Here is a 15,383-nt window from a genome sequence, read left to right on the forward strand (position 1 = left end):
ATTTGCAGATTCCTTTATTTTTACAAAATTTTCACATCTATGAGTTCATCTAATCCTCACAATAATTCTTGAGGAAAAGCATTTTTCTTTTTACTGTTTTTGAGTGGCTCAAAAGAAATTGGCAAAAAAATGAAGATTCAAATCCAAACACATTAACTTCAAACTGAAAGCCTAATTCCATTGCACTGTGATCCCTCCCTTGTAATAGTAGGCTCTGGATCATATGGGCTTCTTCCTTCCCATATTCAATCCAGAACTGGAGAGGAGAGTTTCCACCAGTCCCTAGGGAATAAAAACACTTGTCAAGGAATTTTCCTTCCCATAGCAGCTGTCCAATAATTGCCCCATAGTAAAGCATCACTACTGAAAGATGAGATCCACAAGTGGACAAGGCTTTGCAGATGCCCTTGGGTAGAGGGAACCTGGAGGACGGTGGCCCCAATATGGCCATGAGAAACCAGGATGCCTAAGAATGGAAGCACAATGGTTGTTAATCCCACAGTAAAGATTATCAATTGGTTGAGGAAAGTGTCTGAGCAGGACAACTTGAGTAGGGCAGCAAGGTCACAGAAGAAGTGGAGAACAGCGTAGTCAGCACAGACAGACAGCTGGGCCAATACATGAATGCATGTATTGATTTTTTTGTCAGTTATGACACATAATAGTTGGCACATACTCAGGGCTCAAGATATATTATTTAACCACAAGAATGAGTGTGAGAAGTCTTTGGAAATTTGTTTCATTCAGATTGGCAAATATAGAGAAGAGAGAAATGCTTAACTGGAGGCATTTTATTCATTATTTTTTCCAATAATTCATTCATTTATTTACTAATTCATAAAAATATTGTGTGTCAACTATGTGGCAAGGATTTTGTGAGTAGGAGGAGTAAACATTTGAAAACACATATTTTTTTTCTTTCAGAAAAGCTCCTAGTGTAGTGAGCAAAATAGACAAGACAATGTGTGTCTCAAACGCTGCAATGAAGGTGGGTGCTGTGTGCTATGGAAGCACAAAGGAAGAGTATCAAACTCAAATTTAAGGGGTCAGGTAAGAGTCTTGTAGGAAGTTACATGTAAGCAGATTCAAGAAAATCAAGACAAGTAAAACGTGACATGAACAGCATAAAGGCAGATATTTGGAAGGGATAAAAAGAGAGAAATAGGAAAAGACCTGGAGAGTAGATAGAATGACAAATTTGGAAAACTGTTATTAGAAAAATTAGAATATCTGAAATGTACACTTCAACAATGGAAGAGGTTTGAGATGAGGCCAGAGAAATTAGTAGGAATGAATCATGCAGTACTGTGGAAGCCATGCTGAACAATTTGCACTTTATCAAAAAGGAAAAGAAGAGCCATAGAAGAATTTGATCAGAATATTGACAGTGTCATATTAAAAACTGTCACTATAGATGAAGAATGGATAATTACATTGTGTTTACAGTGGGTGGAGGAAATGTCAGCAGAATAGGAATAGAGTGGTTGGATGAAAGAGTGGAAGCAAAGTGACTAGTTAGGAAGTGGTAGCAGCCATTTGGGTAAGAGATTATGGAAGTATGTCTAACAGAGATAATCGAGTTGGAGAGAACTAATTGAATTTAAGTCTCCTTTAGAGTTAAAATCTAAGGGATGTGGTAATTTTAATGTGAGTTGATTTTGATAAGACTGTAGAAAGTGAGGAAACAAAGGAGTTAAAAACTTATCTATATGTATGGTTTGTACAGCTGGGTGTATGTTTGTGCTATTCATTGAGATAAGTGACATAGAAGTAGAAACAGATTTGAGTTTTTAACACACTGTGTATGAAGTACCCATGGGTCATCCTTGGAAAAAAATTCAGGAGACAGGTGAATATATCTTGCATACAGATAGAAACTCATGGGTTGTTCACAAAGAAGAGGATAAGATTGCCTAAAAGAAATAAGCTGAATAAGAAAAGTTGAAAAAAGAGAAGAAGAATAGAGAGACAAGAAAGAGGAGAGGAGAGAAAGAAAAGCAAGGGAAGGGACTGGAATATGGCTGACTCTTTCTTCAGGTCTTACTAAGGATAAACAGGATCACAAATGCTTCTGACACTCAGCACCATATACATGTAATTGCAAGGGAAAGGTATTTGGGAAACACAGATCTCAATTGCAAGCTCTGCCAAAATGTGTGGACTCAGGCTATTCACTTAATTCCTCTCAGCCTCAATTTCTTCTTCTGTGTAAATGGAAAAATCATAAAACATCTAACACATTTTTTATTTGAAATAAATGAAATACTAATTTTGGCCTAGCATTACAACTAACTGAGAATAATGAGTATTAGCTTTCCACACCTATGCATCAGAGATTAATTTTGATGCAGAATTTACACAGATACTCTGAATTATGGTGACGATGGTAGCACGGCATCTAGATCATATTCCCAATTCAAGACAATCAGGGGGTCCTTGGATACAGCAACACATCTTCTCTGGCTTGAGCTAGAACCAAATCACTAAGGAGCAGTGGATGAGTGAGTTGGTGGGTGGGTAAATGAGGAAGGATCAATCAGAAGAATATCTTACTCTCTGTTTAATATTCTCTCAATGAGTGACCCTTAACTTGGAGCTGAAGAAGCTGCCATTTATCATCCCAGCTTTTTTTGTGTAAAGACAAAGAAGGCCCCCTACCCCTACCCTGCCCAATTAAGTTGCAAGCATGGAGCCATTTTGTCTGCAGGCTCAGTCTCAATCAGTTCCAGAGCCAAAATCCGAACAGGTTTTGAGTCTTCCTCGTTGTTCTAAGTAAAGTACACCTTGGTTGGCCCAGATTGGCATCTGAGTTAACAACTGTTGCCAATCTTCTTTTTTTTCTGCTTTTTCTCCCCAAATCCCCCAAGCACATAGTTGTATATTTTGGTTGTGAGTCCTTCTAGTTGTGGCATTTGGGATGCCGCCTCAGCATTCCCTGATGAGTGGTGCCATGTCTGCGCCCAGGATCCGAACCAGCAAAACCCTGGGCCACCGAAGCAGAGCACATGAACTTAACTACTTGGCCACAAGGCCAGCCCCCAAAGAAAGATTTTTAAAGAAGAAGCTATAAATGAAATCAAGAGAGAATTTAAGTGTACATAAAATTTACTTTATTTGTCACTAAGGATAAAAAGTAAGAATCAATACCAGAAAAATAGCGAGCCTTTCTTTATCTTATAGATTCTGTAATTCAATAGACTTTTAGCAAGTTACCTACTCTATCTCAGGCAGTGCCTAGCCCTGGTCATACAGATCTGGCTAAAGACAAGACATCCACGCTAAAGAAGTGAACATTCTATTAGTATGGAGACAGGCAAACTAAAAATATGTGAGAGTATAAAAATGCCTTAATATAATAATACCACTAAGTGTGCTTATTATGCATGATTACTCTATGTCAGGCACTGCATTAAAAGCTTTACCTGTATTATGTCTTTTAATCCTCATAAAAATCATATGAAGTATATACTGTTATTATACACATTTTTAAGTTGAGAAAACTGAGGCTTAGAGACAATGACATAAGTATAATAAATGGTAGTAGCACAAGGGAGGATATGGTTAATGCTGCCTGGATATCAGCAGAAGTTTTACAGGGCTCTGCAGCTGAGTGTTGAAGAATTCTCAGAATTATGACACATAATGGGAGAAACAGCAGTCTAGGCAGGTCTAGGCAGAGGGAACAGAATGAACCAGAACATTGAAATAGCATGGTAAGTACAGGGAAATGCAAAAGACAGTGGTGTCACTAAAGCATATGTATGTATGAGTTGAGGAAGCATCAAGAGGTAAGTCTAAATAGGCAGACAAAGACTATACTGTGAAGCGGCTAGAGTACACTCTTAAGGAGTTTAGACATTGCAAGTGAGGGGGTACCATCAGCTGGGGGTGGGGTGCAGTAGGAACTAAGCCTGGGGGAAGTTATTTTTGTGTTTAAGAAAGATTGCTCAAGTGACCACATATGTGTAATGGGTTGGAGAGCCTGGAGATGGGCTCAATTAGAAAGTCATTGTACGTCCAAGTAAAAGATAATGTGTGCCTGAAAGAAGACAATGGCAAAAGGATAGAGAAGAGAATAGCTCTGAAGGTGGACTAGAGAGATCTTGGTAACTGATGTGTAATTGATAGGAAGTAGAAAGGTATTGGTAATTGATGGAAAGTAGGTGGGGGAATGAAAGATTGTTCTTGATTTCTGGCTCTGTGAACTGATATTTAGAACAATATGGAAAACTAGGCACTTTGAATAAATTTGATAGGTTTGACAGTCTTAAGGAAGTAAGGAAACAAGTTTCTGACAACCTGATTTTTAAAAAATGGTTCCGGGGCCGGCCCGGTGGCACAGCAATTAAGTGCACATATTCTGTTTCGGCAGCCCGGGGTTCCCTGGTTCGGATCCCTGATGCAGACATGGCACCGGTTGGCATGCCATCCTGTGGTAGGCGTCCCACATATAAAGTAGAGGAAGATGGGCATGGATGTTAGCTCAGGGCCAGTCTTCCTCAGAAAAAAGAGGAGGATTGGCAGCAGTTGGCTCAGGGCTAATTTTCCTCAAAAAAAAAAAAAAAAGGTTCCAAGTAAGAGGAAGGCAAATTCCCTAAATAGACAAGGGGCACCAGGAAGCTCTTCATCACCCCCCTGCACTGATTCTAAACACATCGTACTCACATACAGTACAGAAATGCAGAGATTTATAAATAATTTGTACTTCAGTGTGAATTATTTTAATGCCAACATCATAAGAGCCTTAGCTGAAATGGGTAACCTTCAAGGAACAGAAGTTTGAACTTACAGATTGGCGGTGGGTGTAATAGGATGAATTAAGGGAGGAACAAATTTGGAACTTTGAATACAGTGGTAACTATTTTCGCTGGATGGAATCTAAGAATGTTAGACTAGTGAACAGTGATGGACAACAGTGTACTTTGGTGGATCTTTGTACACCCTGTGCTGACCTAATTCCCAACTGCCCCAGAAAGATATTGTTACTATACGTATTTGGTGAACATTGGGAAAACAAAAATGGACACCCACTCTCATCTCCTAGTCTGCTTGGACCTGTGAGAAAGAATTTAAATACAGTCCCAGACAGGGTTCAATCATGTACTGTACTGCTGATGTATTAAGATTCCCTTTGGGTCAGAATCTAGAAGCAAACTGGAAGGCCATCTAGAGAAAGCACCATATAGAGAAACCATCAAGTAAGGCTGATTGGACCAGGTTGAGTGTCAACTTCAAGATGTCAGAGGGGACAAGGATTGCAGGTATGGTGTGACACTGTATCCAGTAATCTCACATCTCAGCCTTCCTCATGTCCATGAACTGCATCATCAGGGGCCTTAAAACTCTGCCCAGGGACCCTCTCCTGAAAGAGTTGATCAGGAGAAGTACAAGATATTTCCTTGCCAGTTCAAAGGACTAAAGCAAGCCAGAGGTTAGTGGCTCAGAGGAGACTGTCAGTGGTCCATCATCTGTAGCACAGTAGATAGTGGAATGAAAGGAGAGTTTCAGACTAAGGAGATGAGAGAAGAGGACTCCAGGGATGCAACTAGCTCCTGACCTGATCGTATGAGAACACTTTCCTCACTCTATTAAAGGACTCCTAGAGAGAATATCTGGAAAGGAGATCTAGAGAGAAGACCAGAAGAAGTCCCACTCCACATCATCAAAAACATAGATTCCTAAAGTACTAAGATGTGGCATGCTGCTCAAAATGATTCACATTTGTACTCAAAATGCTCAAGCCTGGGACAGTTTGATTCCATGAAGGATGTTCAATAATTATTTGTCAAAAAATATAGGAATGGTGAAACATTTTTAGATATTGAGTCTGAGAAACAACCTGCATTAGGGAGGCGGTTTTAGGCAGCCAGTGGACACTTGTTCATACTAGAAGGATGTGAGGAATCAAAAAGTATACGGCCCTTATTTTTTTAAGAATAATATTTTTTTATATTTATAAGAGTCTTGGAGGCAGAAGAAAACATATATACCTTTAAACATATTTTTTTCTCTCTCAGCAAGTAATTTAAGCTGCTATTTCCCCTTTTAGATCTGAAGGCAAATAAGAAGATAGTGGCAGTGTTCACACTTACTAGTCACACAAAGGATGTTGGCATCAAACATTTCTCACCAGCACAGGAAAAACGTGGCACGAGGAGCTCTAACAGCTTTCCTGGTGAAATCTTTGCAAACCTTGGGAAATGGGGCAACGAGCATGGAAATATAAAGATTGAATTCCAATCTTCTGATGGGGAACTCTTGACCTATTTTTCACCTCCAGAGATGTAACCTCCATCCTTTATTTCTTTTTTATTAATCTCCATTTAGTGCTATGAAATGGACAGAAGCTCTCCAATTTTTATGACTGACTAATAGTCTAGAATGAAAATGTCATGCAAATGGGGACTTTGTGTTGTTCAGTGCTCTATCCCCAGAACTTATAACAGCTCCCAGCACACAGGAGGTGTCAGGTAAATATTTTCTGAAAGAATGAAACTCAGAGAAAAGATTTTTAGTCTTTTTTAATGGGAGAAGAGATGAAGAGTAACAACAGTAATAATAATAATAGCTATCATTCATTGGAAACCTACTATTACTGCCACGCACTGCTTAATGACAGAGATATGTCTGAGAAATTCATTACTGGGCAATTTTGTCCTTGTGTGAACATCATAAAGTGTACTTACACAAACTTAGATCGTGTAGCCTACTACACACCTAGGCCACATGTTACTAATCTTATGGGACTACCGTCATATATGGGATCCACCATTGACCGAAACATCATTGTGTGGTGCATGACTATATTAGCCACTATACCAGATGCATTCCATAGTTTATCTCAATTAATCCTCTAAGTCACTTTGTTAGATAGAGATTATTATCTCCACTTTATAGATGAGAAGTCTAAGGCTCTAAGAGGTTAGTTAACAGGACTACAACCTTATGGCTAGTATGTGGGAGACACACAACCATTGCCAAGCCTGTCTGACTGTAAGGCTATGTCTTTTCATTAAAAGTTGCTATCATTGTATCTAAGAGGAAAAAATTTTCCTGCGACTGAGGAGCCTCTTAATGGCCCCCTTCATGTCCTTGTTCCTTAGGCTATAGATAAATGGATTCAACATGGGGGTCACCACTGTGTACACAGCAGCTGCAACAATGTCCTTCTTTTCAGAGGCAAGAGAGGGAGGGCACAGATAGGCACTGAAGAGGGTCCCATAGAACACACAGACAACACAGAGATGGGAACTGCAAGTGGAAAAAGCCTTGCCTCCCCCACCAGGGGTTCGGACCCTCAGAATGGCTGATACAATGTGGATGTAGGAGATGACAATGCATATAAAGGGAATGATGAGTACTGTGCCTCCTAATGCAAAAAGCATCAACTCGTTGATGTGAGTGTCAGAACATGACAGCCTCAGGACAGGAGTTATGTCACAGAAAAAATGAGTGATTTCCCCAACAACACAGAAGGACAGCCGAGCCATGAGGAGGGTGTGAGTCAGGGCAACAGTGTGAGTGAGGACCCAGCACAATGCCAGCAGCATGGCACAGACTCGGGGGCTCATGACTATGGAGTAGTGGAGAGGGTGGCAAATGGCCACATAGCGGTCATAGGCCATTACAGCTAGGAAGAAGCTGTCCAGGTCACCAAACATCAGAAAGAAATACATTTGCGTGAGGCAACCAGCATAGGAAATGGTATGCTGCTGAGTTTGTACATTTACAAGCATCTTGGTAACTGTAGACGATGTTAAACCTATATCAACAAAAGATAGGTTGGCCAAAAAGAAATACATGGGCATGTGGAGATGCGGGTCAGAGCCAATGGCCAGAATGATGAGCACATTCCCAGTCAAGGTGACAAGATACATGCACAAGAAAATTCCATAGAATAACTGCTGTTGCTCTGGTGACTCAGATATTCCTCGGAGGAAAAATTCAGAGATGCTAGATTGGTTTTCCATGACACCGCAGGATCTGGAAGCTAAAAAGTTCAGTTAGAATCCTAGATTTCAAAGAAAATCTAACAACTGGGAGAAGATATTTGCGAATCATGTATGTATCCAAAATATGTAAAGAACTCACAACTCAGCAACAACAGAAAATCAAACTACCCAGTTGAAAAATGGGCAGAGGATTTGAACAGACATTTTTCCACAGAAGATATACAGATGGTCATCAGGCACATGAAAAGATGTTCAACATAATTAACTATGATAGAAATGCAATGAAAACTACAATGAGATGCCACCTCATGCCCATCACAATGGCTCTTATTAAAAAGACAAGAAATAGTAAGTGTTGAAGAGGATGTGGAGAAAAGGGAATCCTCATACACTGCTGGTAGGAATGTAAAGTGGTGCAGCCACTTGGAAAACAGTATGGAGATTCCTCAAAAAATTAAGAATAGAAATACCATATGATCCAGCTAGTCTACTTGCAGGTATTTATCCAAAGAACACAAGAACACTAATTTGAAATGATAAATGCACCCCTTTGTCCACTGCAGCATTATTCACAATAGCCAAGGATTGGAAACAACCTAAGTGCCCATCAACAGATGAACGGATAAAGAAGATGTGGTATTTATATATGATTGAATGCTACTCATCCATAAAAATGATGAAATCGTGCCACTTGCAACAACATGGATGGACTTTGAGGGCATTAAGCTAAGCAAAATAAGTCAGACAGAGAAAGCCAAATACCATATCATTTCCTCATACGGAGAAGATAACAACAACAACAACAAACAAATGCATAGACACAGAGAAAAGATTGGTGGTTATCAGAGGAGAAATGGGGTAGGGAGTGGACAAAAGGGGTAAAAGGGTACACATGTGTGATAACGGACGACAATTAGACTTGGGGTGTTGAACACCATTTAGGCTTACAGGGAAGTCAAAATATAATGATGTACACCTGAAACTTACATAATGTTATAAACCAATATTACCTCAATAAAAATTAATTAAATAAATGCTAGATTTCTTCTAGAATCTAAATGTGCTGACTCTAAAATCTTCCAATTCCCAATTCTCCCTTTAAATTCATTTTCATCGCCAATCCTGATTTCACCTCCAATCTTACCCTATGTCCTTCCTTTCTCTCTTTTTTAGGAATATCATAGTTTTTTTCTGTCCTCTCTCTTTCCCTCTGATCAATCTTTTATACAGAGAGTACTCTTCCAAAAAGGCTCTGGGCATGTTCATCTCTGGTATTACCAAACCTTGGTGAGGTCTACAGCCCCATGTCAATTTCATCATTACAGTAGCACGGATACATGAATAAAAAGAGATGAGCTAAATCTTACGTTCTCTTGTGAAGTAGTCTCAAAATCTGTGCAGAATTCTTTTAGGGGTCAGCCCAGTGGTATAGCAGTTAAGTTCATGTGCTCTGCTTCAGCGGCCTCTGGTTAGACGGTTTGGATCCCAGGTGCTGACCTACACACTGCTTGTCAAGCCATGCTGTGGCAATTGTCCCTCATATAAAGTAGAGAAGGATGGGCACAGATGTTAGCCCAGAGCCAATCTTCCTTAGCAAAAAAGTAGGATTGGCAGCAGATGCTAGTTCAGGGCAAATCTTCCTCAAAAAAAAAAATCTTCTTTTAAAAAATCCTCACAATGCCATTTTCAACAACATGGGTGGACTTTGAGGGTATTATGTTAAGAGAAATAAGTGAGACAGAGAAAGAAAAACACCATGTAATTTCACTTATTTGTGGAAGATAAACACATAGATAGGGAGAGCAGATTAGTGTTGACCAATGGAGGAGGGGATGGGGGTAGGGAAAGGCATAAACGGGCACACATGTATGGTGATGGACAAAATCTAGTCTATTGATGTTGAGCACGATGCAGTCCGAATTGATGCAGACAGAATTCAAGCCAGTGGCATTGTATACCAGAGACTGCATCATCATCAATCAATACAGATAGAAAGTGATTTTTCTATCACCACATTTATATTGAATCTCTCAATAGTCCTAGTTTAATGTCTTTAGCCTCACTTGCCCTTCCTATCTTGTACACTTTCTTTTATAGAAGAACAATGAAGTTTAAGAACTAATAGAACCTACAAGATCATCTGGTCCATAGGTCCCCAAACACTGGTCTATGAACCAATTGATCATAATCAAGTGAGACGACTCAAAAATACAGAATCCTATACCTACTGAGTTAAATTTTCTAGGATACGGTCTGGGTACCTGTGTTTAAAAATGAAAACAAAAACTAAACTTTCCTCAGGCACCTTGATGCTCAAGAGGAATTAAGAAAAATTAACTTAGTTCAACTCTTCCATTTAATTCACAAATAAATAAGCTAAGGCTCAGAAAATTTAAGTGATTGAAAAGTTTACCCTGTGCCTTAGGAAGATAGTGTAGAAATCCAGGGTATCCAGGCTCTCCAACTAGCACACTCTCTGCTAAGTCAGCTATCTTTCCTTTTGTCATTTTTTACCAATATCTTATAGATCTAGATATATTCTTATTCCCATTTTCTGTTTAAACTCCACAACTAAAGAAAAACTTACCTCCAAATCAATAGAAGATTTACTGAAGCATCGGCCATATTTTGAAGTTAATACTTCAAACTTTAGCAAAAGCACTGTCTGAGAACTATTGCATGTTTATCTACCACTGAACCCTACGCTAATTGAGGAACATATCTTAGAGCAATAAAATGTTTTCTGAGAGATCAGAAAGTTACAAGCTAAGTTATTTTCTCCTCTGCTCCACCTCTTGGTGGGGAGTATAATGCCTCACAAAGACTGACTCTTCTTACAGGGCACATTTTAATACCCATGTCCTGGAGGGCAAGAAACTCTCTTAAGACTCAACTGATTGTATCTCTCTTCAAGAGGAGAGTAATGTAGAGCAGCAGACAACTCCATGCTTTCCAGACATCCACATCCTGCCTTCAGTGAGTAAGTCCATTCATTTCCATTGAGGCTCTCATGAGTACTGTAAGATATTTTAGGGCAGAGCTGCATCTCTTTTATTTTCTCTGTTGATGTATAACGCCTTGACCATGCTATTCCTATAGAGGTGTCTCAGTCTATTGCATCAACCAGTTAACATCAGGAAACCTCTCAAATCTTCAAAAAAAAAGTGTCCACAGTTGTCCATTATAAGCCTAGTTTTTATGTTTTGTCCTTTTTATTTCCCTCTACTCAAGGGTCCTATGCTAATATCTCTTGCCCTATCCACTGGTTCTTCATTGCTCTTAAAGAACTTCTCATCTTTCATCCTGTCATAGCCTCAGAAAACTCTGTAGATCCTAGAGACAACAACAAGGTGCTTCCATGAACCTTGGGGCAACCTCGCCTCTGTCATCTCAGGGTGATGAGGTCCCTTTACTCACCTCCACTGCTTCTTCATCTACTAGGTCTGCCAAAAAGTAAGAGCTGGATTGGACATGATGGAGAGAGTATTCCAAAGGCAGAACTTGCCTGCCTGCCACTGTTTGACTCAAATTTGTCTTCATACTCTTACCCTGGTTACCGAGAAGAAAGTATGGGAGATGTCTTTAATTTTGGAGGCAGGAGGGAAGAGTTCAGATTCTTCCTTACAACATTTGTGATGGATTAACTGTAATCAGGGGTCAGAGTCAAGAGTAACAAATAACAAAATTTTATAACTATGTAGGGTGATGGATGTTAAGTAGACATTGTGTTGATCATTTTGCAATCTATATAAATATTGAATCATGTTGTATACCTGAAACTGGTATAATGTTGTGTGTCAATTATAGCTCAATTAAAAAAACAGAATAACAAATACAGATGACAAATACCTGGAAGCAAAAGTCAGGTTGCTAAATAGGTTATAAATAATTTCAAGGGGGGAAATGGAGAGAGAGAGAAACACTAGGATTCCAGATGAGGAGCACAAGAGATCAACAATGGATTGCAAAGCCAAGCCAAGGCTAGGTCTGAAGGGGATGTTGGAGTATCATAGTTATGTTTATCAGCTGAAACAGAGAAGACCCGAAAGATGAGGGTCTGTACTGAGTACTTAAGATGATCTAGGACCAATGCTACTCTGCCCCACTGAACCAAGGTCTTCAGAAATTTTGAAGTATTTTGTATTTCTATTTTGAAACTTGAACTGAGAGACTCAGAAACAAGAAGCTACTGGATCTCAGGCTAATACCAGGAGGAGGCTGAACAGGGCTCTGCTTTTGGCTTCTACAGACAGGGAGTCATGGGACAGAGTTCCTTAGAGCCTTGTTAGTGTTAACACTCATAATTGCCCAATTTTCCCTCTGTATCTCTCATAGCAGACCAAATTAGTATGGTGATGGCTTCATTAAAAAACAAAGTGGAAGCTTTACTTCTGTCTCTATCTTAAGCGGCAGCATTAAGGAGTTATGCTATTTGTATTGATTTGTAACCATAGTCCATGGCAAAAATGCAATTTCTAAGTAAATAAACTTCCTTGCTGCCCCCTTGCAACAACATTCCTGTCCCTAAACTCCTTCTTTAAGGAAATCCAGAAGCTTCCAAAATCCACATCTACAGAGGGTTTAAGTGGCATATGCCATATCCTTTTTAAAGAATTCTCATACTTCTGTTTAAAAACATTATATTGAAGTCATGCATCTAATTCCATTCTCTGCTAGGAAAAGTAAAGTGATTTTTAAACAAGACTTAAACCCAACAAGGAGAGAGAACGGAAAGCAAACATCAGTAACAAAATTTTTGTAGTGGAAAACCATATGGATAAGGGAGTGGTGATGACGACAGTCTTAACATTGCCTTCAACTTGACTAAATTTTAGATAGCTTCTTCTTGACTGTGGACCCCTGACCTCTGTTTTCTTAGAGCTTTACTTTAGAAAACTTGCAATGTTAAATTTCTTCTCTGCCTCCTTTAGATGTAAATCTTCTCCTAGGTTCTTAGCAGTTTCACAATTTAGGAATGTCTTTCTCAAGTGCCTGGGAGCCATACCTTTGAAATGTAATCATCAAGACAACACACCTATCTCTAGGTCTTTATAGGAGGGCAGGAGCCTAACTTAGCAAACACAGATGGCTTTATCACATTGACCAAACTTCTCTCTAATGCCTTCCTTTAGTACTTTTCTACCACTTTGTCCAGGCACATAAAAGTCTTCCTGCCTTTTGTTTCTGTGGAGTTGAGTTTAATCTCTCTCCCCTGTTGCAATAGTCTGAATAAAGTCTTCTTTGCCTGTTTAACTCTGTGCAGTACAATTTTCCTTTGATGGTGATGAATGAATTAACAGAGTTGGAAAAGCTGAATCCTAAACTGACAATAGATAAAATAAAAGAATCAACGTTGTCAACACCAAGGAGTTCTCAAAAGACCCAGAAACTGGAAGCCCTTGGAACTTCTGGATCTGAGAGTAAAAGGGAAATAAACAATTTCAGAAAAAGTTGGAACTCTAGATTCCCTTTTTCACTCCATACAACTAGAATTCTGTCCCTCTCTTATCACAGCAGAAGCTATGAAGTTTAATTTCTGGTGAAGGTTGAGACTGGGGGTTGCCACATACAGCTCAGATTAGTGAATCATACACAAATCAGGGGAATTAATTACAAAATTATATATACACATCAAATGCTGAATGCTGAAGCCCACAGCCCTTTATCAAGATTTTGCTGCCAGACTTATATCTTGCGTCCAGAATATTTTAAGAATTTTCTTTGGAGTCTAACTAACTAAACAGGAAAGAACTGAAGATACTGACATTGGGGGTCCCTTCCTCAAAAATGGCTTCCCAGCAAGATCATCCTACAGTGAAATTCAATGTTTCAGCTGCATCTGTAAGCAGAGAGCTTCCAGCCAGTCTCCAAAAATTTTATTGGCTTATGGCATATATCAGTAAAGCACATAAATCTGAAGTGCACAGCACAATTAATTTTCCATATATATATTCACCAATATAATCACCCCCACAAATCAAGATTTATAATATTTCCATGAAGCCAGACGGCTCCCTCTTGCCCCTTCTGAGGCAGTATCCTGACCACTCTTGTGATTCCTATCACCATAAGGTTAGTTTTGCCTGGTTTTAACGTTCATGTAAAAGAAATCATGCAGTAGAGCTCTTGGATCTGGCTTCCTTAGAGCAACATTACGTCTGTCAGGTTCAATCATGTTGTGTCATATAGAAGTTTGTTCTTGTTATTGCTGTATAATATTTCATTATAAAAATAACCCATACTTCATTTTTCTGTTGATGGATATATGAATTGCTTTCAATTTTTGGCTATTATGAGTAAAGTTGATAGGAGCATCCTCAAACATGGCTTTTGTGGGCCATATGTACTTATTTCTCTCAAGTATACCCCTGGAAAAAGTGATATTTCTGGGTAATAAAGTAAGCAACATTTAGCCTTACTATCTGTAGACAAACTATTTTCCAAAATGTTTATACAAATTTACACACTCACCCCCAAAAATTGAGAATTCCAGTTGCTAAAAATTCAATACACTAGTGTCAGTCTTGTTTGCCAACATTTTACTACAAACATTTTTGAACATACAGCAAAACTGATAGAACTTTACAGTGGATACCCCTATACCAGTCACCTAAATTTAATCTTTAAAATTTTATTATACTTGCTTTAACATTTATCCATTTATCAGTAACTTTATCCATTCTGTAATCTATCTTATTTTCATCACCATTGATTGCATTAAATCAGTAGGTTAAGTGTTGGCAAACTATAACTCATATCCCAAACCTGGCTCGTTTCTATTTTTGTACAGTCTGAAAGCTAAGAATAGTTTCTAAATTTTTAAAAGGTTGAACAAATAAAAAGGAGAATAATATTTTGTAACACATGTAAATTATATAAAATTCAAATTTCAGTGACCATAAAGTTTTATTGGGACACAGTCGTGATCATTTGTTTATGTATTTTCTATGGCTGCCTTTGTGCTACAATGGTAATATTGAGTAGTTGTGATAGAAACCACACAGCTTACAAAGTCTAAAATATTTATTGTATTACTCCCTACAGAAAAAAAAAATGCTGATTCTTGCAATGGATCAACTAGAGGATAACGGAAATCTTAACCATATTGAGTTTTCCAATCTATGAACATGGAATATCTTTGTATTAGAGTTTTCCAGAGAAACAAAACCAACAGGACGCACATATATATAAATATATATGAGAAAGAGGGGGAGAGAGAGTGAGAGATTTATTTATTTTAAGGAATTGGCATATGTGATTGTGGAGGCTTGGTAAGTCCAAAGTCTGCAGGGTAGGGAGACAGGCTGGAGACTGAGGGAAGAGCTGCAGTTCCAAAGGCAGTCAGCTGACAGAATTCTTTCTTGCTCTAGTGAGGTCAGTCTTTGTTCTATTAAGATCTTCAAATGATTGGATGCGACCCACCCATATTAT

The 15,383-nt window shown here is 38.8% G+C and overlaps 1 protein-coding gene across 1 annotated transcript; it reads right to left on the reverse strand.

The window, feature by feature from the left end:
• Positions 1 to 7,034: 7,034 nt before the first annotated feature.
• On the reverse strand, positions 7,035 to 7,970 carry LOC124248805 (olfactory receptor 1N1). The gene has a single exon (XM_046679323.1). It carries the CDS (start codon positions 7,968 to 7,970, stop codon positions 7,035 to 7,037), a length of 936 nt encoding a protein of 311 aa, XP_046535279.1.
• Positions 7,971 to 15,383: the final 7,413 nt, after the last annotated feature.

Source organism: Equus quagga, chromosome 1 (genome assembly GCF_021613505.1).
Source record: "Equus quagga isolate Etosha38 chromosome 1, UCLA_HA_Equagga_1.0, whole genome shotgun sequence".
NCBI classification, from domain to species: domain Eukaryota; kingdom Metazoa; phylum Chordata; class Mammalia; order Perissodactyla; family Equidae; genus Equus; species Equus quagga.